Source organism: Cetorhinus maximus, chromosome 24, assembly GCF_964194155.1.
Source record: "Cetorhinus maximus chromosome 24, sCetMax3.hap1.1, whole genome shotgun sequence".
NCBI classification, from domain to species: Eukaryota; Metazoa; Chordata; class Chondrichthyes; order Lamniformes; family Cetorhinidae; genus Cetorhinus; species Cetorhinus maximus.
The window spans coordinates 570,468-592,692 of NC_135902.1; the positions used below are offsets into that span (position 1 = coordinate 570,468).

Consider the following 22,225-nt stretch of genomic DNA (forward strand, 5'->3'; position numbering starts at 1 on the left):
TGGCAAAAAGTAGTAACCATAACAGACTCAAGCAAAGCTGCATTGTTTAGGAAAAAGACAGGTTTGCATTTATATAGCAACTTTCATGAACTCAGGGCTTACCAAAACACTTACACGCCACACCATGACCACTTACACGCCAACAACATACTTCTTACGTTGGGAAACACAGCAGACAATTTATGCACAGCAAGCAAACAGTGACAATGACCAGGTAATCTGTCTTTGTAAATGAGGGATAAATATTGATAAGGACACCAGGAATAACTCCTTTGCTCTTCTTTGAAATAGTGCCATGGGATCTTTGAAATGAACCCTGGGATCGTTGAAATGAACCCAAGGGGGCAGACAGGACCCCAATTTAATGTCTCAGCCAAAAGGCAGCATCAGCAAAAGTACAACACTCCTGCAATATTGCACTGGAGTATTAGCCTAAATCTGTGTGCTCAAGTACTGGGAAGGTTCTTGAATCTCCAACCTTCTGACTCAAGCACGTATACAGCCAACCAACCCATGGCTGATAATTGTCAAGAAATCTCACCTGAAGATTAGATGAAAAGGAGCTGCAGGCATTAGCTATATGATAATGGAATTTGAGAAAACCTATTCATTTCATGATTTCTCTGGAAATTAAAATGCAAATCTTTCTAAATGGAGCCTTTCACACAGATCTTATAGTCAACAAAGTACTTGAGGCTGATAAAGTGCAAGGAAACAATGCAGGGATAATCTGTCTTAATGTTTTTTTATTATTCATTCATAAGATGCGGGCTCGTTAGGCCAGCATTTATTGCCCATCCCCAATTGTTCGGGAGAAGGTGGTGAGACACTTTCTTGAACCACTGCAGTCCACGTAGTGTTGTTATACCCACAGTCACAGTGCTGTTAGGAAGGGAGTTCTAAGATTGTAACCCTGCAATAGTGAAGGAACATCAATCTAGTTCCAAGCCAGGAAATGTGGCTTGGAGGGGAACTTGCAGGTGGTGATATTCCCATGCATCAGCTGCCCTTGTTCTTTTAATTGGTAGGACAGGTTTGGAAGGTGCTGTCAAAGGAACCTTGGTGAGTTGCTGCAGTGCATCTTGTAGATGGCGTTGCCATTGACCCCTCTATCACTATGCACAAGGTTTAACGTAGTAGATGGGGTGCCAATCAAGCGGGCTGCTTTGCACTGGATGGTGTCAAGTTTCCTGAGTGTTGTTACAGCTGCATTCATCCAGACAAGTGGAGAGTAATCCATCACACTCCTAACTTACGCCTTGTAAATGGTGGACAGGCTTTAGGGAGTCAAGTGGTGAGTTACTTGCTGCAGGATTCCTAGCCTCTGACCTGCTCTTGTAGCTACAGTATTTATATGGTTAGTCCAGGTCAGTTTCTGGTCAATGGTAACCCCCAGGATGTTGATAGTGGGGGATTCAGCAATGGTAATGCCACTGAATGTCATGGGGAGATGGTTAAATTCTCTCTTGTTGGAGGTGGTCTTTGCCTGGATCTTGTATCGCATATAATGTTACTTGCTGCTCATCAGTTCAAGCTTGGAAATTGTCCAGGTCTTGCTGCATGTGGACAACGACTGCTTCAGTAAGACAGTAGCTTAAGTAGATGTTGGTTGAGTGTTAAATATTGACCAGGACACTGCAGGAGACATAACTCTGCCACTCTCCCAATAGCGCCATAGGATTTTTTGCATTCACCTGAAGGGACAGAAGGCCTTGGTTGAACATTTCATCTGAACTACAGCACCCGCTCATTTCTGCACCAGGGAGTCAAACTAGATTTTTGAGCTCAAGTCTCTGGAGTGGAATATTAACCCACAGCATCCTGTCTCAAAAGGTGAGACAGTTTCCAACTAAGCTGCTGGTGATATCATGATAATAAAAATTACTCATTATTCGCACATTTGCTTTCCTTATGGGGTCTCTACTCAATTTAAGGTCCTTCTCTGCTGCTGAATGGGCTGTGTTTTTCCAAAACTTATTTCAGATTTCTACATTGACAGACAATCCCATTCCCCCACCAGTAACTCAGCAATAAATACTCACAAATGGGGAGTACAACTCCCCCGTTTCTGTAATCCCATCCGGCATTTTCAGCTTCTACAGCGGCAATTTGCAACAATCAGATGGCTAATCTGGATTAAGAGAGGGCATTTTAATTAAAAATAAGGTCACACAGTAACTTCAAACATTTTCAAAAGAAAGTGCAGCAATTCGTAAATCAATAATAAACCTCAATAATCTTGATAATTAAAGTACTGCCCAATAGAAAGCTGGGATCAGTTTTCCAATGCATATTCCTTGTACACTCTTGTGGATGGCTCCTTAGATTTGTTGTACAGAGACAATGATCAAATAGCGCAGGAAAACCTTGGAAGTTATAAAACAGGCCACTGTGCCTGTACCACCTCTTCAAATATAGCTCTCTCCTAGAATTTTGCTCAATTCTCAGTCATTCCTGAAACAGTCACATGTTTTTCTTTCACCTCTATCAGGATGTAGCAGAGTTACGTGATGGATCAATGGTGTGCATAGTTGGGTCATATCTAGTTGAGGCAGGCTTGAACACTTTTTCCCCTCCTTGCATTTCATATGCTCATGTGGCTTCAAATTCTTCTCTGAATTCCATTTTAGATGAAATGGTTTCCGTTTCAATTATCCTCACATTCTTCTCCAACACCTTAAGTCCATCTTCAAAGTGTAAACCCACATGGTTCAAATGCCTGAAGGCAACTCAAACAATGGCTTTTGTCCCCTGCCTCATCCCATCACCTCCAGAAGTTGAATATATCTTGGAATTTTAATTAATGATCAAAAAGTTCATTTTCTAATCCGTAATTGAAATAACAATTGGATTGGCTGAAATATTGGGCTGTTGAACAGTGTGGAGGGTGGGAGTAGTTTAGAGCGGTGAAATGATCTCACTAACCATAAAATAATTACCAATTAGTAAAGCCAGTTAGCCTATCTTAAGCCACCAGAAGGATTTTACAGATTCCCCTCTATTTTAGCATCTGTTTATGAAATGATTCGAGGGCTTTTGTCTCTGTGAGCCTATCTGAAAGTCTATGCCACATGTGTGGAGAACTTCTTAATACCAGTCTTAAATTTACCCTTGTTTTAAGTACCTTCCTTGTCCAACTTGCAATTTAAAAGATTACAGGTTTATCTTTTCCATTCCCTCAGCAATTCTACCTACCTCTCGGATTACCTCTCAGGCACCTTCCTCCCAAGCTTTAAAGCCAGATTCTTTCCTCATCTCGATTCTCTGATACAAGAGTTCAGCCTCATGACTTCTGAGTATCTCCTTTGTTTCCCAATGACCCAAAACTAGGCAGAGTACCCAAGCTACAGTTTGGTCAAGACCTCTTGTAACTTGTACTCTAATGTTTTGGTTCCATAGTCAACATGTTTGTGGCTCAGTTGAATACTGTTCTGCATTGGTTCAACATGAAGTGCGGTTAATACAATTCCACGGCCCCTCAACTTCATTCATGGATTCTGCATGCCACCGACTTTTATCCAATTCATCCCAGTACAGCTGCCTCTTCAGCTTGCACCACCAATCCAAACAACTGAAAATTTGACTAACTTTCAAATTTATGAAATTAAATTATCAGCGCAAATGAGTAGCTGTATCACCTGAATGATCCCAGATGTAGTGCTTGGGAGGTTGGTGGGGGGGGGGGGGGAATTAATTTCATCCACAGAAAACGCAAGAGAATCATCCCTTGAGCTGGGTTCACACCAGCACTGCTATCCCCTTGGGAGATTTGTTCCAGCAATTATACCTTAAGATTTGAAATTGGTTTCATTTCAGTATAGATTACATGGAAAACTCTCAGCAACATGACATATGTTATGTGTTTTCACTGTAATTGCTAATATGGTTTACAATTATGTAGCACCTATATACAAAAATCATTTCCAAAGACCTGGATCTATTGAGGGACTGCAGCACAGTTTCTGCAAAAGGATAAGCAGCTCTACTAACCTAGCTGGATTTTGAGGTCACCAAGTTGACCAATAATGGAAGCCCAGTTGATATAATGCATCTAATTTTTTTTAAAAACCTTTGTGCAAAAGTCGCATCTTGTGGGATTGGACAAAATGGTGACATTGTAGCTAGAACAGTTATTAATAGTAGTGGACCTACATTGCATTTAGACACAAATGTTAAAGCCTATGTTTCTGACCATTATTAACAGTAACACAAAGATGTGCCAGTGTTAATGTCACTAATGCAGTCAAGCTGGCAAACTCTGCGATATTCCAGTGAGAATCAGAATTATAGAACCATGGAAAATTACAGCATGGAAGGAGACCATTCGACCTATTGTGTCTGTGCCGGCCACCAAATAGCCATCGAGCCTAATCCCACTTTCCAGTTCTTGCTCTGTTGCCTTTAGATTGCTGCACTTCAAGGGCATATCTTGTTCTCAGGGTTTCTGCCACTACCACCCTTTCAGGCTGAGAGTTCCAGATCCCCACCATTTTTTCCCACTAAACCTCCTTCTTCTTAGCCTATATCTATGTAGCCTGGTTATAGACCCATCAGCCAAGGGGAATAGGGGCTTATCTCCTCCACCCCGACCCCTCAATTTTATACACTTCAGTTCACTCTCCCCTCAGTCTCCTCTGTTCCAAAGAAAACAACCCTAGCTTGTCCAATCTTTCCTTCATAGCTACAATTCTCCAGTCCAGACAGCAGCCTCAAATCTCCTCTGCACCCTCTCTGGTTGTCATTTGGAGAGTCATTTGGGACCTCGGATTGGTCATCCCTGCCCTTGTGTTGCCCCAGGCAAGGGTCCAATGTTTAGGGTTACAAGTCATTGCCAACAGCAAAACCAGCAAACCTTTGGTGGTTATGGCAAAAGAACTAGAACCTCAAGGGACAACAGCGGCTTACAGGCAGAGGATCCTTCAGGAAGACAGCTTGTGGTTTCTTTTAAGAATGAAGCAATTAAAAACCACCTCATACAATCTTTTCCCCAGTCATATTGCTCATTGAAATGGAAAATGGGAAACTCTTACGAGCAGTGACAGGGGAAAGCACCGGACTGTGAGGCTTGGAGAAATAAGCGGAGGACCTGCGCTTGGGTAGGTCACCACTACACCCTCTAGTGCAATTAGATCTTTTCTATAGTGCAATGAACAGAACTACACTTAATACTTTAGCTGTGCCCTAACTCATGTTTTATGTCTCCCAACTCACAGTATGCTTCAGCTAATAAAGGCAAGTACCCCATTTGCCTTCTTGGCTACTTTATCTCCCTGTCCAGCCACCTTCAGAGATGTGGAAAGCCTCCAAGACTCCTACATTCATCTACATCAGCCTTAAAAATATTCAGTGACTCCGCTTCCACTGCCTTCTCAGGCAAATTGTTCCAAAGTCACACAACCTTGTTTCCTGCCTCAGCCAATTTTGGATCTAACTTGCCATTTTGCCTTGGATCTCATGGGCTTTTACTTTAGTGACCAGTCTGCCATAAAAGGACCTTATCAAAAGCCTTCCTAAAATCTATATAGACTTGATCAAAGGCACCACTTCACCAATCCTCCTTGTTACCTCCTCAAAAAATTCAATATTAGTCAAACCCAAGCTTCCCATAAGTTCATGTTGACTGTTTTTGATTAATCAGTCTTCCTAAGTGAAATTTTATCCTGTCCCTCGGTTTTCCCATCACCGAGGTTAGGCTGATAGGCCTGTAATTACTCGGTCTATTCCTTTTGCCCTTTAAACAATGGTACAATGTTATCTCTCATACAGTCCTCTGGCACCACACCTATAACCAGAAGATTGGAAAATGATGGTCAGAACCTCTGCTATTTCTTCGCTTACATTTTCCTTTCAATACTTCCTCACTCACTATTAATTTCATCTAATATTTCACACACCTCCCTGATTGCAATGTCTGTATCATCACTCTTTAAGTGAAACAAGGCACAAGGTACCCATTAAGAACCATATCAATGTCCTCCGCCTCCACACGCATTTTCATTTTGGCCCCACTTTTTTTTATTCATTCATGGGATGTGGGCATCACTGGCTAGGCATTTAAAAGTCAACCACATTGCTGTGGGTCTGAAGTCACAGACCAGTTAAGTACGGCAGATTTCCTTCCCTAAAGGACATTGGTGAACCAGATTGGTTTTTACAACAATCGACAATGGTTTCATGATCATCATTAGACTTTAAAATCCAGGTTTTTTTCTTAATTCAAATTCCACCATCTGCCATGGCAGGAATTGATTCCGGGTCCCCAGAGCATTACCCTGGGTCTCTGGATTATAGGCCAGTGACAACACCAATACACCATCGCCTCCCCCTTTTAGTGATCCTCTTGCTCTTTATGTACTTGTGAAACAGGCCTTTAGGTTTTCTTTAATGTTGCCTTCCATCTGTTTCTTAATTTCCTTTTTAATTTCAGCCCTACGCATTTTATACTCTGCTAGGTCTTCTGCAGTACTGAGCCCTCAGTAACTGTCATAAGCTTCCCTTTTTTATCCTCAATCTTTTCCTCAAACTTCTTCCACTGATCTAGTACTGATTTATCTTCAAGTAGCTGTTTCTAGTCCATTTTGGCTGAAATGCATTTCAGTTTCATAAAGTTAGTTTTACCTCAATTGAGAATTTTTATTCCTAGTCTTTGCCCTTTTCCATAACTACCTTAAATCTAATTGAATCATGATCACTTCCAAAGTGCTCTTCAACTGATAATTCACCTGCTCAGCTTCATTCCCTAAAACTGAGCCCAGAACCAGCTCCTCTCTTCAGCTTCCTAAACACTGGGTGAAAAAAGTTATCCTGAATGCATTACAAATTTTGTTCCCTCTGTGCCTTCCAGACTATTTTTATCCCAGTTAATATTAGAATGGTTAAAATTCTCTCCCCGCCCACCCCCCAAACAGCCCCCACCTCACTACTGCTGCCATATTGTTTTTGCACTTTAGATTTTCCTACATATTTGCTCCTAAATCTGCTTTACTTTTTGGGGGGCTTATAGTACATTTATTCTTCAGTTAGATCCACATGGCATTGTTTGATGATCCTTCGGCCATATCATCCCCCGGCACAAGTATAATTGTTTCCTTAATCAATATTGTGACCTCTTCTCCTTGTTTTATCTCCCCTCTATATCATCTCAAAACCCTGTAACCAGGAATGTTAAGCTGCCATTACTGTCCTTCTTTCAACCATGTCTCAGTTATAGCTACAATATCATACTCCCATGTCAATCCATGCTCTTGGTTCATTTACCTTATTTCCTAGACTGCTTGTATTGAAGTTTACACTATTTAGCACTGCCAAACTATTTTCTAGTCTTTGTTTTCTCTGCTATCCAGACACACTCGATTCCCCGCTTTCTATTTCCATATTTTACTCTCCCTTCTGAATCTGTCAGGTTCACATCTCCCTGTCAAACTAGCTTAAGCCCTTCCCAACAGCACTAGCAAAAACCCTGTGAGAACATTGGGCACAGCCCTATTCAGGTGCAAGCCTTCTGGCTTGTACAGGTTCCATCTCCCCGAGAACAGGTCCCAATATCTCAGGAAACAAAAAGCAAACTTCCTGCACCATCTCTCCAGTCACAAATTCATCAGTTCTTTCTTTCTATTTCTGTACTCACTGGCACATGACAGAGTAATTCAGAGATTACCATCTTTGTCATCCTGCTTTTCATTCTCTCTCCTAGATCCCTAATCTCTGCCTTCACAGCCTCATCCTTCTTTCTGCCCATCTTTGTCAATATGGACCACAACATCTGACTGTTCACCCACCCTCTTCAGAATGTGCTCTAATCACTCAATGGCATCCTTGACCCTGGCACCAGGCAAACATGCCATCCTGGAGTCACATCTGCAGAAGCACCCATGTATTCCCCTCACTATCGAATCCCCACCACTATTGCAGTTTCATTCTTCTTCCTCCACTACCCCTGAGCCACCAATGGTGCTGTGGACTTAGCTCTGCTTTCCCCCCCAGAGGAATTATTACAAATCTAACATCCTTCATTTCAAATACACAGGCAATCCAAGTAAGAAACTTTCAAAAATTACATTTGTGAATTTTGTAAAGTACTGTAGAGTGAAGCCCCATTGTCAGGAAGATATAATAATTTGCATAATGTTATTGGGATTTATTGTACAGTAATAGTGGTGCGCGTTTTAATTGAATTTAACACAGCTAGTCTGAAGGCTTTGATGTAAGAAGAGAAGCTAGGTTTGAAATGCTAAATAGGTAAACATGGGTAAAGTTTTAGAATGTGAGGTGTAAAGGGAACATTTGCATTTTTAAATAAACTAGAGTAGCTTGAATTCAAAAGAGGGGTGAAATGTTACACCTAGCCATAAGTTAAGAAACTGTGTTTATTTTTCCCCCAAAGATAACTGGTAAAATTAGTACAATGATAGATGTTTATTATTGCAGGTAAAACCCAAAGACAGTGAAACAATGGGAATTTGCATTCAAAGGGGAAAATATGCATAAAGGAGAGAAGGCTGTGTGTAAGGTCAGGCATTTTAAGATCTAACACAAGTGTGAAAAGCCTCCAGCGTCAAAGCCTCAAGCTGCTGTCTACAAGGAACCAAAGCCAAGAAAAACTCACTTTGAATTAGACTGTCCAGGGTGTGCGCTTTGCCTGGGTCTGTTTAAATCTGTGCGTTTTACTGTTGCCTTAACAGAGGCATAACTGGAAGTTAGATTAATCAGGGGAGCTAGGGGTTATCATGGTAGTAATTTGTAGACCTATGTATATGCTTAAAATCATTTCTTCTATTAATAAATGTTTCATTTAGTTTTATGAAAAACCAATAAGACTCAGTAGTCTTATTACTACTGAATTCAAGGCACACATCTCAAAATAAATATACAAATTGCAAAACAGTTGCGGCAGTTGTTCCAACTTTCCCTTTGGGATTTGAGTAGTTCAGCATTTACCATTGGTTGTGCCATAACATCTATCTACCCTGCCCAACAATCTTCTAAGAAAAACTAAAACAACTTAATGCCCCCTTCAAAAAATTCTAGAAAATAAACATTCCATAAATCACTTGTTAGGCCTCAGCTACAGAATTACAAACAATTCTGGGCACCACACTCCAGGAAGACAAAGGCGTTAGAAAAGATAGAGAGGTTTTAAAATTAAGAGCTGTTCTCCTTGGAGCAAATATGGTTTTTAATAGAGAAAATCTATCCTCTCTGGCAAATGGACCAATAGCCAGAGGTCATAGACTTAAAATTATTGGGAAAAGATCCAGAGAAAAGGCAAGAAATGTTCTCACTTTGTCACCAGTATTTGGAACATGCTGCCTGAAAAGATAGAAGCAAATTCCATAAATAATTTAAGAGGGAGTTGGACCGGTACTAGAGGATGAGAAACTACAGGGTTATGGACAAAAAGGAGGGATGAAACAACTGCTTTTTCCAAGAACCAGCACAGGCACAATGGGCTGAATGGCCTCTGTCTGCACTTTAAGAAATAAGAACAGCAAAAAAAGACTGAGGGCTAACATAAAAGGGAACCCAAAAGTCTTCTATTGGCACATAAATAGTAAAAGTCTGGTGAAAGGAGGAGTGGAGATGATCAGGAATCAAAACAGGAATTTACACATGGAGGCAGAGAGCATGACTGAGGTACTAAACTTTACATCTGCCTTTACTAAGGAAGAAGATGCTGCCAAAGTCATAGTAAAAGGAGGTAGCTGAAGCACTGGATGGGCTAAAAATGTATAAAGAGTGGGTATTTGAAAGGCTAGCTGTGCTTAAAATTGATAAGTCACCAGGACGGGATCAATTGCATCTGTGGATACTGAGGGATATAAGGGTGGAAATTGCGGAGGCATTAGCCAAAATCTTGCAACCCTCCTTAGATATACAGGGATGGTGCCAGAGGACAGGGGAATTCCAAATGTTACACCTTTGTCCAAAAAAAAAAGATGCAAGGATAAAGCCAGAAACTGCAGGCCTATTAGTTTAACCTCAGTGGCGGGGAAGCTCAATCTGGGACAAAATTAACATGGACAAGGGTGGATTAAAGAAATCCAGCAAACATTTGTTAAAGGAAAATTATGCTTAACTAATTTGATTTTACTCCATCAAGGAACTCAGAGGGTTAACGTGGTGCATATGGACTCAGGCATTGGATAAAGTACCACATAATATGGTACCAGCAAATCTGAAGCCCATGGAAGAGGAGAGATAGTAGCAGCATAGATGTGCAGTTGACTGAATGACTCAAAGCAGTAATAGTAAGTGGTTGTTTTCAGACTGGAGGATTAGGTAGTAGGACTACTGCTTTTCTTGATCCGCATTGTCAGAACTTGGGCGTGCAGTACACCATTTCAAAAATTGCGGATGACAAAACTTGGAAATATTGTGAACAGCGAGGATAGCGATAAACTTCAAAAGGATATAAACAGCCTGGTGATAAGGACGGGACACATGGCAGATGAAATTTAACGCTGAGAGGTGTGAATTAACACATTTAGGTAGGAAGAATGAGGAAAGGCAATATAACACAAATAGGCGCAGAAGTAGGCCATCTGGCCTCTCAGGACTGCTCCACCATCCAATAAGATCATGGCTGATCTGTGTATTGAACTCCACATTCCCATCTATCCTCAATAACCTTAGATTCTTGTTAGGCAAAGGAATCAACCTACCTTCGCCTTGAAAGTATTCAAGAACCCGGCCTCCACCACCTTCTGAGGCAGAGTGTTCCAAATTGGCACAACCCTCAAAAAAATTCTCATGTTTTAAATGGGCAACCCTTAATTTTAAAACATTGCGCCCTAGTTCTTGATTCACCTACAAGAGGAAACATCCTTTCCATGTCCACTTTGTCAAGACCATTCAGGATCTTATATACTTCAATCAAGTCACTCCTTACCCTTCTAAACTCCAATGGAATCAAGCCCAGTCTGTCTAACCTTTCCTTATAAGACAACCTGCTCATTCCAGGTATCAATCCAGTAAACCTCCTCTGAACCATCTCCAAAGCATTTACATCCCTCCTTAAATAAAACGACCAAAGCTGCATAGTATTCGAGATGTGATCTCACCAATGCCCTGTATAATAAACATAACTTCCCTACTTTCATGTTCAATTCCTCTCATAATAAAGGATAGCATTCCATTAGCCTTCATGGTTACATGCTGTACCTGCATACAACTTCTTGTGATTCATGCACTAGATCCCTCTGCACCTCAAATTCTGCAGTCATTTTCCATTTTAGTCTTTTTTTACTCTTCCTGCCAAAATGAACAACCTCACATTTTCCCACATTATACTTCATTTGCCAGATTTTTGCTATCTCACAACCTATATCCATCTGCAACCTCATGTCCTCTTCGCAACATATTTTCCTATTTATCATCTGCAAATTTAGCTATCATGCCTTTGTGCTCCCCTCATCTAGGTCATTGACATAAATTCTAAAAAGTTGAGGGCCCTGCCTCACATAGACCCCTCCAGTACTCCATTCGTCACATGCTGCCAATCAGAAAAAGACCCATTTATGCATACTGTTTTCTGCCAGCCAATCTTCTATCCACGTCAATGTGTTACCCCTACACCATAAGTTTTTATTTTCTGCAAGAACCTTTGATGTGGCACTTTATCAAATGCCTTCTGGAAATCCAAGTACAGTACATCTACAGGCTCCCCTTCATCCACAGCGCATGTTACTTCCTCAAAGAACTGCAACAAATTACCTTCTACTACCTCATTATCCACTTCTTTTAAGTCCCTAGGATGAACTCCATCTGGACCCTGAGACTTGTCAACCCACAGCTCCATCAGTTTGCTCAGTACCGTTTCCCTCGTGATGGTAATTTCACCAAGTTCCTCTCTCCCTCCCACCTCCTGATTTACAACTATTAGCAAAATATGTTTTTTGTATCCTCTATAGTGAAAGCAGAAGCTCTCTAGGGGACCAATACTCACTTTCCTTACTCTTTTCCTGTTTAAATGCCTGTAGAAACTCTTGCTATTCATTTTTACATTTCTGGCTAGCTTCCCCTCACACTCAACTCCTTGTCCTGATTAGTCATTCTCTGCTGTTCTTTATACTCTGACCGTCATCTGACCTGCCACTTATCTTTGCATAGTTATTTGCTTTTTCCTTAGCTTTTTAGTTAACCACGGATGGTGGGTCGTCCCTTTAGAATTTTTCTTTATATTAGGAATATACTTATTCTGAGTATTTTGAAATATCCCCTTAAATGTCTACCACTGCTTCTCTATTGATCTATCCCCTAGCCTAGTGTCCCAGTTCACTTAAGCTAGCTCAGCTTTCATGCCCACATAATTGCCCTTAAAGTTTAAAGTACTAGTCTGAGGCCCACTCTTCTCCCTTTCAAACTGGATGTAAGATTCAATCATATTGTGGTCACTGCTACCTAGGGGTGCCTTTACACTGACATCATTGGTTAATCCTGTCACATTACACAATACCAAGTCTAATATAACCTGCTTTCTGGTTCCAGAACATGCTGCTCTAAGAAACACTAACTATTATATGAACTCCTCATCCAGACTACTACTGCCAATCTGATTTTTCCAGGTGATATGTAGATTAAAGTCACCCATGATTACTGCTGCCCTTTATCACAAACACCCAGTATTTCTCATATACTTTGTCCTACATTGTGCTCACTGTTAGGGGGCCTGTACACCACTCCCACTAGTGACTTCTTTCCCCTATTTCTCATCTCCACTCAGACCAATTCTACATCATGACCCATGGTCATCTCTAACTGTTGCACCATTGCCATCCTTGATAAACAGTGCTACCCCTCCACCTTTATCTAACTTCCTATTCTTCTTGAATGTCATTTACCCTTCAATATTCAGGACCGAATACTTGTCATCCTGCAGGCACATTTCTGTAATAGCTATCAGATCATATTTATTTACATCAATGTGCACTATCAATTCATTTGCTTTGTTACGTGCACAGATATTGAGCTTTTAGTTTTGTTTGTGTTATCTTTGTAAAATCTAGTCTTTACTGTTGGTAAATTCTTTGGTTTTTTCCTCTCTCCGTTCCTGTGATTCTGTCCTTCATTTCCCCTTAGTATGGTCTCCTGCCTTGACTCCACCCCTTGATTTGCTACATCTACCCAAGCTTGATCCCTCACCCACCTTGTTTAGTTCAAAGCCCCCTCTACTTCTCTAGTTATGTGGCTCGCGAAAACACTGGTCCTGCCATGGTTCAGGTATAGACTGTCCCAAACGTACAGCCCCCACAATTCCCATTACTGATGCCAGTGCTGCACAAACTGGAACTCACTTCTCCCGCACCAGTCTTTGAGCCACATACTCATCTCTCTAGTTTTATGTACCCATGCCAATTTGCACATGGCTCAGGTAATTACCACCTTCAAGGTTCTGCTTATTAAGTTAGTGCCAAGTTCCTCATATTCTCCATGCAGAACCTCTTTACCAGTTCTACCCATGTCACTGATACCTACATGGACCACGACAACTGGATCCTTTCCCTCCAGCTCTGAACAGATGTCCCAAAGCTTAGAGGCAGTACAGCTGTCTGGACTCTTACTCCTTGCTACAAAGAACAGTGTCAATTCCCCTCAATATACTGTCCCCAACTATCACTACATTCCTTTTTGCTCCCCCCACTTGAATGGCTCCCTGTACCACAATGCCATGGTCAGTTTGGTCATCCACCCTGCAGGCCCCCACTTTCACCCAAACAAACTGAGAACACCTCAAAGCTATTGCTAATTGCAAAGGCTCCTGCACTCTTGCCCTCTGCATCCCCTTAATTGCCACACTCACAGTCACACCCTCTTGTTCCTGCCCACTGACCAAATCAGAAGACCCTATCCGAAGTGATATGACTATGACTACCTCCTGGTACAAAGCATCCAAGTAACTTTCCCCTCCCTGGTGTGTCACAGCGTCTGCAACTCAGCCTCCAGCTCAATGACTGAGTCGAAGCTCCTCGATCCACCTACACTTATTGCAGACATGTTTGCCCTGAATCACACTGGCATCCAGGAGCTCCCACGTGTTGCAGCCTTGAGACATCACCTGTCCTGCCATCCTTGTGTTTTAATTCCTTATTATTCACTTATTTTGCTTGTTTTTAAATATACTCTATTAACTTCACCACCTATTCATATACTATTTTAAACCTTAGGACTGGACCTTAACCACTTACCAAATACACAGCAAACAGCTAGCTCCTTTCCCTGTAGTAGAGTAAGAACCAATTCCTACAGGGTGAAAAAAGGTAGAAAAAAGAAAAAGCAAAAGGAAAGGAACACCACCTTCCCCTCATCACTAAACTCCCAAGTATGCACTCAGTTCCAAAACAGCACTCATTTGCCTAGGCTGCACTAAAGAACCCTGAATTTATAGTAAACTGAATTGGAGCTGGCGAAACCAGATTTAACCAGTTAGCTAAATAACTACTCAGCACACTCAGCAGGGTGTGTAAAATGGTGCCCTGCACTTACCTCTGAGCCAGTCTAGCCATTTCCCATTACCACTGTGCTGCTTCAGGCTGCATTTAAGTGCTTCAGTTGGAGTTTAGTGAGTGAGGGAGTTTTATGGGTTAATTTCTATCTCGAGTCTAGTCTTTCTTTAATTAAGCAATTTACTGTAAGTTGCTCTTTTTGGGTTGGGAGGTGGTGAGTTTTAGCTCAGCTTTAAAACAGGGCATATTCGGTCTCTGCTTGCAGTTAGTCAGTTAACTGGCTTAAACAAGTTTTCAAAAGCTAGGTTCAGACAGCATAAAAGCAAGCCACCAAAGTGCTGCATTTGTCTGCATTTCAGTGCTTCAGTAGAGTTTGGTGAGTGAGGGAATTCAGTGCAGAGGGAAGGAGGGATCCTTTCATTTTCTACCTTTCCTCAAAGAAGAGCAGTGGCCTTCGTAAGTCGGGCTTGGTGATATTCCTACTGTCCTTAATATTCTCTACACTAGAGGAAGTAAAAGTAAAGGGAGTAATTTAAGGGTAAGTCATGATAGGGCAGCTTGGTCACGTGGAATGCTCTGTGCGATGTGGGAAGCCTGGGACACTTCCAGTGTCCGTGGTGACCACGTGTGCAGGGTGTCTCCAGCTGCAGCTACTTGAAATCCACGTTTCGGAAACAGAGCAGTGGCTGGAGTCACTGTGGAGCATCCGCAGGACTGAGATCTTTGTAGATAGCACATACAGTGAGGTGGTCTCATCATGGGTAAAGAATGCACAGGCAGAAAGGGAATGGATGACCGCCAGACAGAGTAAAGGCACTAGGCAGGTAGTGCAGGAGTCCCCTGGGTCCATCTCTCTCTCCAACAGAGGGCGCATGTGGGAGAGCAATAGGGATATGGAATTCTATCATAAGGGGAACAGATAAACGTTTCTGCAGCCGCAGGTGTGATACCGGGATGGTATGTTGCCTCCCTGGTGCCAGGTTCAAGGATGTCACTGAGTAGCTGCAGGACATTCTGAAGGGGGAGGGTGAACAGCTAGAGGTCGTGGCCCATACTGGTACCAACAACATAGGTAAAAGGAGGGATGAAGTCCTACAAGCAGAATATAGGGAGCTAGGAAATAAACTAAAAAGCAGGACCTCAAAAGGTAATAATCTCAGGATTACAGTACCACGTGCTAGTGAGATCAGACCGGATGAACACCTGGCTGGAGAGCTGGTGTAGGAAGGAGCGATTTAGATTCCTGAGGTGGTACTACACTCCTGATTGTACTACTTCACTTTCCAACCGAAGGAAGAATTTTATCATGTCATGGTCACTGTTCCCTAAAGGACCCCGCACAACAAGATTATTAATTAACCCCTTCTCATAACACAATACCAAACCTGGGATAGATGGGACCTGCACAAGCTGGATGGGTTGCACCCCAGCAGAACCAGGACCAATATCCTTGCAGGGGTATCCGCTAGTACCTTGGAGGATGGTTTAAACTAGAGTGGCAGGGGGATGGGAACCTGAGTGGGGAGACACAAGGGAGGGAAACAAAGATAGAAATGAAAGACAGAAAATTAAAAAGCAAAGTGGAAGGCAGAGGAAACGGGGACTAGCAGCAAATAGGGCCATAGTACAAAGAAAGGTATGTAAAAGGACAAGTCTAAAGGCACTGTATCTGAATGCACAGAGCATTCACAATAAGGTAGACCAATTAACAGCGCAAATAGATGTAACCGGGTACGATATGATTACAATTACAGAGACATAGCTGCAGGGTGACCAAGGCTGGGAACTGAATATCCAAGGGTACTCGATATTTAGGAAGGACAAAGGAGGTGGCATGCGTGGCATTGTTAGTTAAGGTTGAATTCAGTGCAATAGTGAGAGGGTATTGGTTCAGAAAATCTAGATGTAGAATCAGTCTGGGTGGAGCAAAGAAGCAACAAGGGGCGGAAAACATTAGTCAGGTTGTATATAGGCCCCCGAACTGTAGTGGTAAGGTGGGGGACAGTATTAAATGGGAAATTAGAGATGCATGTAACAAGGGTGCTACAGTAATCATGGGTGAATTTAATCTACATATAGATCAGGCAAACCAAATTAGCAATAATACTGTGGCGGATGAATTCCTTGAGTGTGTACAAAATGTTTTTTTTAGACCAGTGTGTTAAGGAACCAACTAGGGAACGGGCTATCCCAGATTTGGTTTTGTGCAACGTGAAGGGGTTGATTAATAATCTTGTTGTGAGGGGTCCTTTAGGGAACAGTGACTATAACATGATAAAATTCTTCCTTAGGTTGGAAAGTGAAGTAGTCCAATCCAAAACTAGGGTCCTAAATTAAAACAAACTACAAAGGTATGAGGCGTGAGTTGGCTACGATAGATTGGGGAACTTCATTAAAAGGGACGATGGTGGACAGCAATGGCTAATATTTAAGGAATGGATATATGCATTGCAACAGTTACATATTCATTTCTGGTGCAGAAACACAACAGGAAAGCTGGTGCAACCATGGCTAACAAAAGAAATTAAGAATAGTATTAGATCCAAAGAAGAGTCATATGAAGTTGCTAGGAAAAGTAGCAAGCCTGAGGATTGGGAGCAGTTTAGAATTCAGCAAAGGAGGACCAAGAGATTGATTAGAAGGGGAAAAATAAGAGTATGAGTGTAAACTTCCAAGGAACACAAGAGGGTCGTAAAAGCTTCTATAAATATGCAAGAAGAAAAAATTTAGTGAGAACAAATGTAGGTCCCTTCCAGTCCGAAATGAGAGAATTTATAATAGAGAACAAAGAAATGGCAGAACATTTAAACAACTACTTAGTTCTGTCTTCAGAGGAAGACACAAATAACTTCCCAGAAATGCTATGGAACCAAAGGTCTAGTGAGAAGAAGGAGTTGAAGGAAATTAGTATTAGTAAAAAAAAGTGCTGGAAAAATTAATGGGACTGAAAGCTGATAAATCCTCAGGGCCTGATAATCTACATCCCAGGGTACTAAGGGAGGTAGCCATGGAAATAGTGGATGCATTGGTTGTCATCTTCCAAAATTCTGTAGATTCTGGAACAGTCCCGGCAGATTGGCGAGTGGCAATCATAACCCCACTATCTAAAAGAGGGGCGGAATTACAGAGATAAAAACAAAAAGCTAAAAGCTACTGCGGATGCTGGAAATCCAAAACAAAAACAGAATTACCTGGAAAAACTCAGCAGGTCTGGCAGCATCGGTGGAGAAGAAATCAGTTAACGTTAACTGAGTTCTTCTCCACCGATGCTGCCAGACCTGCTGAGTTTTTCCAGGTAATTCTGTTTTTGTGTTGGGGCGGAATTACAGACTGGTTAGCCTAACATCAGTGGTAGGGAAAATGCTAGATTCCACTATAAAGGATGTGATAATAGGATACTTAAAAAATATGAACAGGGTTAGACAAAGTCAACATGGATTTATGAAAAGGAAATCATATCTGACAAACCTACTGGAGTCTTTTGAGGATATAACTAGCAGAATAGATAAGCGAGAACCAGTGGATGTGGTATATTTGGATTTTCAGAAAGCTTTTGATAAAGCCCCACATTAGAGGTTAGTGTGCAAAATTAAAGCACATGGGATTGGGGATAATACATTGACATGGATTGAGAATTGGTTAGCAGACAGGAAACAGTAGGAATAAATGGGTCTTTTTCAGAATGGCAGGTGGTGACTAGTGGGGTACCGCAGGGATCAGTGCTTGGGCCCCAACTATTCACAATATATATCAATGATTTGGAGGAGGGAACCAGGGAACCAAATGTAAAATTTCCAAGTTTGCTGACGACACAAAACTAGGTGGGAATGTGAGTGGTGAGGTGGTTGTTAAGAAGCTTCAAGGCGATGCAGACAAGTTGAGTGAGTGGGCAAATACATGGCAGATGCAGTGTAACATGGATAAGTGTGAAGTTATCCAGGGTTTGGTTATCTTTGGTAGATAACAGAATGGCAGAGTATTATTTAATATTCTGACAGTTTGGGAAATGTTGATGCACAAAGGGATCTGCGTGTCCTTGTACACCAATCACTAAAAGCAAGCATGCAGATGCAACAAGCAGTTAAGAAGGCTAATGGTATGTTGGCCTTCATTGAGAGAGGGCTTGAGTACAGGAGCAAGGATGTCTTACTGAAGCTGTACAGGGACTTGGTGAGACCACACCTGGAGTATTGTGTTCAGTTTTGGCCCCCTTACCCAAGGAAGGGTACACTTGCCAAAGGAGTGCAGCGAAGGTTCATCAGACTGATTCTGGGATGGCAGGATTGTCTATGAGGAGCAATTGGGCCAACAAGGCCTATATTTACTGGAGTTTAGAAGAATGAGACGGGATCTCTGAACCATATAAAATTCTGACAGGACTGGACAGATTGGATGCAGGGATGATGTTTCCTCTGGCTATGAGGTCTAGGACAGGGGGCCAAAGTCTCAGAATATGAGGTAGACCATTTAGGACTGAGATGAGGAGGAACTTCTTCACTCAGAGGGTGGTGAACCTGTGGAACTTTACCACAGATGCTGTGGAGGCCAAGTAACTGAATATATTTAAGGAGGAAATAGATAGATTTCTAGACCCTAAAGGTATCAAGGGGTATGTGCAGAGAGTGGGTGTATGGCATCGAGACAGAGGATCAGCCATGATCATATTGAATGGCAGAGCAGGCTCGAAGGGCCGAATGACCTACTCCTGCTCCTATTTTTCTATGTTTCTACCATATCCACCAGTGGTTCCATTCTTCCACAAAGAGTGGAGCAACCAGTGACCCCTTTCTTGTTGGGCTTCCCACTGGCTAAGAAAAGAGTCCTGTACACTCCCCACCCCCCTCCCTTTCCCTCCTATCTCTTGCCAATTTATTTAGGACTGGCTAAAATATTATTCTTATCTTTTACTCATTTCACAGATCTGCCAGCATATTTCTACCTTCACTTTCCACCCACTATTCATGGATCAGTAACATCTTATCAGTGTGACTGACCCCTTCTTAGACCTCAAAAACCCCTTGAAGTCCTCTAAGATCTTGTTCACTTTATCCTTTTCGGTTTCCTGACTCCTGTAAACTTTGGAATTATGCCCTGTAAATTCAAGTCCAGGTCATTGACATATCAAAAACAGCTGTGGCCGTAATACCAACAACTTGGCAACGCCACTGTATATTTCCCACAGTCTGAAAAAAAATATTCACTACTAATCTGCCAATTTCATATCCATGCTGCCACTGTCCCTTTAATCCCAGTGGTTTCAGTTTTGCTGACAAATCTACAATGTGATATTTTATGAATTGCTTTTTGAAAGTCCACAGACATTATCAACCAGTCAGTCTTCACATTACTTTAAATGAACACAAAGTTACTGCATTTTTTTTAAACAAATCCATGTTGTCATTTATTAAGCCATCTTCTTCCAAGTGACAGTTAATTTTGTCCCAGATTACCATCTCAAAGTTTCCACACCACCACAGTTAGGATGACTGATCTGGTATAGTTCCTCATCCTTTGACCTATCATAACCTTCACAGAATTACATTACAGAAAGAGGACATTCAGTCCATCATGCCTGTGCTGCCTCTTTGGTAGAGCTATCCAATGAGTCCCAGTCCTCTGCTCTCTCCATAGCCCTGTAAATGCGTTTTCTTCAAGTGTTTACCCAATTCTCCTTCAAATCTTAATGAACCTTCATCCCCCAAACTTTCAGGCAGCACATTCCAGATCCTAACAACTCACCATAAAAATGTTTCCTCGTGTCATCCCTGGTTACCAGCCCCTCTACCATTAGAAACAATTTCTCTTGATTTACACTTAGCAAAAAGTCATGATTTTGAGCACCTCTATTAAATCTACCGTTAACCTTCTCTGCTTTAAAGGAGTAAAATAATCCCAGCTTGTCCAATCTCCTCACACAAGAGGAATTCCTCACTCCTGGTGCCATTCTGGTACATTTTCTTTGCACCCCCTCCAAAGCCTGGACATTCTTCCTAAAATGTGGTGCCTAGAATTGAAGACAATACACTGCTGATGCTTCATCATTGATTAGAAACAGTTTAATGCAGCCTCCTTGTTTTAGTGCCCTATTGACTGTATTAATGAAGCCAAGGATCCCAGATAGTTTTGGTTGTTGACACATTACCACAGTTTGTACTTTTTGATCATTCCAGCTTCATTGTGTAACAGGCACGTTATCTCCCTTCACCGAAAGATAGTAATGGACATCTCATCCCACTTGATGCTCTGATCTCAGCCACTGTGTTGAGCTGACCAGCCCCTCAACCCCTCAACGCCTCAGAGCCTCAGCCCCTCCTGCACCCACAGGTCTCCCATAGAGTTAACCAGTTCCCTCCAAAGGCGATGTCACTGAGCCACTGGGTTCACTCTCACATATTCCATGTACCTTCCCCCCAGCCCGGCCCCGCCCCGCCGGCCCAGCCCCCTCGCCTCACCTCTCTCTCGGTGCCGGGGTCCGGTGGTGTAGGGGTGGGGGAGGGGGAGGGTCTCTCTCTCTCTCTCTCCCCCCCGGTCTCTCTTGTTCTTGCTGACGTTGCCTCTCGCGCTACCGATCACGGGACCCGGATTTTAAACGCGCGCGCAACCGCCCGGTGGTCTGCGCACGCGCAGTGCGAGATGCTTGCGCAGTGACGTCACACATTGCCGGCCAGGCCACTTGACTTGCTTTCGCGGGAATTTCAACTTCAGGATCATCTGTGGCTCAGTCCATAGCACCCTCGCCTTTGAATCAGAGGGTTGTGGGTTCATGTCCCACTCCTGGAAACCAAGAAATGTGATTGTACTCGAAAGAGTTACACTTAATCCCATTACCATCTTGTTAGGAGGTGTCAGCTGTGGCTCAGTTCATAGCACCCTCGCCTTTGAATCAGAGGGTTGTGGGTTCATGTCCCACTCCCGGAAACCAAGAACTGTGATTGAACTTGAAAGAGCTGCAATCTGTGACTGTTGGTAACTCGAAAGAGCTCCCGGAAACCAAGAACTGTGATTGTACTCGAAAGAATTGCAATCTGTGACTGTTGATAACTCGAAAGAGTTTCAGGATCATCCTGATCCAGAGACGGTCAATGTACAGGACACACATACACTATACAGATATAAATATAGAGAGAGACATATATATAATTTGCACTATATATATAAATATGTAACAAATGGATACAAACAAGTAATTTGTACATAAATATATATTAGCAGATATGACAATGGGCTTGGGTTTTTCATGGAAGTTGAGGCGGATTTTGGGGCGGTAATTACCAGTTTACAGCCAGCACTCACTCTCATCACCTCTCTGAAACTAACAGCAACTTCCTGCAGTTCAATACACATATCCAGGAGTTGATTGCAGTGATGACACTTCGCCATCGAGTGCATTGTTGAAGTTACCCCAGTCTGCAATCAATTGTTCTGAGTTCTTCAGTGTAGTGTCCTCGGCCCAACCATCTTCAGCTGCTTCATCAATGGTCTTCCTTCCATCCTAAGGTCAGAAGTGGGGATGTTCACTGATGATTGCACAATGTTCAGCATCATTCACAACTCCTCAGATACTGAATCAGTCCATGTCCAAATGCAGTGAGACCTGGACAATATCCAGACTTGGGCTGACAAGTGGCAAGTAACATTCGTGCCACACAAGTGTCAGGCAATGACCATCTCCAACAAGAGAGAATCTAAACATCGCCCCTTGATGTTCAATGGCATTACCATCACTGAATCCCCCACTTATCAACATCCTGGGGTTACCATTGACCAGAAGCTGAACTGGACTA

The 22,225-nt window shown here is 42.4% G+C and overlaps 1 protein-coding gene across 2 annotated transcripts in view; it reads right to left on the bottom strand.

Moving 5' to 3' along the window:
* slc38a12 (solute carrier family 38 member 12) overlaps positions 1-21,044 on the bottom strand; it is a 294,942-nt gene extending 273,898 nt beyond the window's left edge. Inside the window, exons 1-2 of one of the 2 annotated variants that reach the window (XM_078570625.1) lie at positions 20,894-21,044; positions 2,043-2,131 (exon numbers count right to left, since the gene is read on the bottom strand). In XM_078570625.1, the coding sequence (XP_078426751.1) occupies positions 2,043-2,087 (45 nt within the window). In that variant the 5' untranslated portion in view covers positions 2,088-2,131; positions 20,894-21,044. Of the gene's footprint in view, positions 1-2,042; positions 2,132-14,183; positions 14,239-20,893 lie in introns of those variants that run through there. The other variant, XM_078570626.1, reaches the window with a different exon arrangement.
* Positions 21,045-22,225: the final 1,181 nt, after the last annotated feature.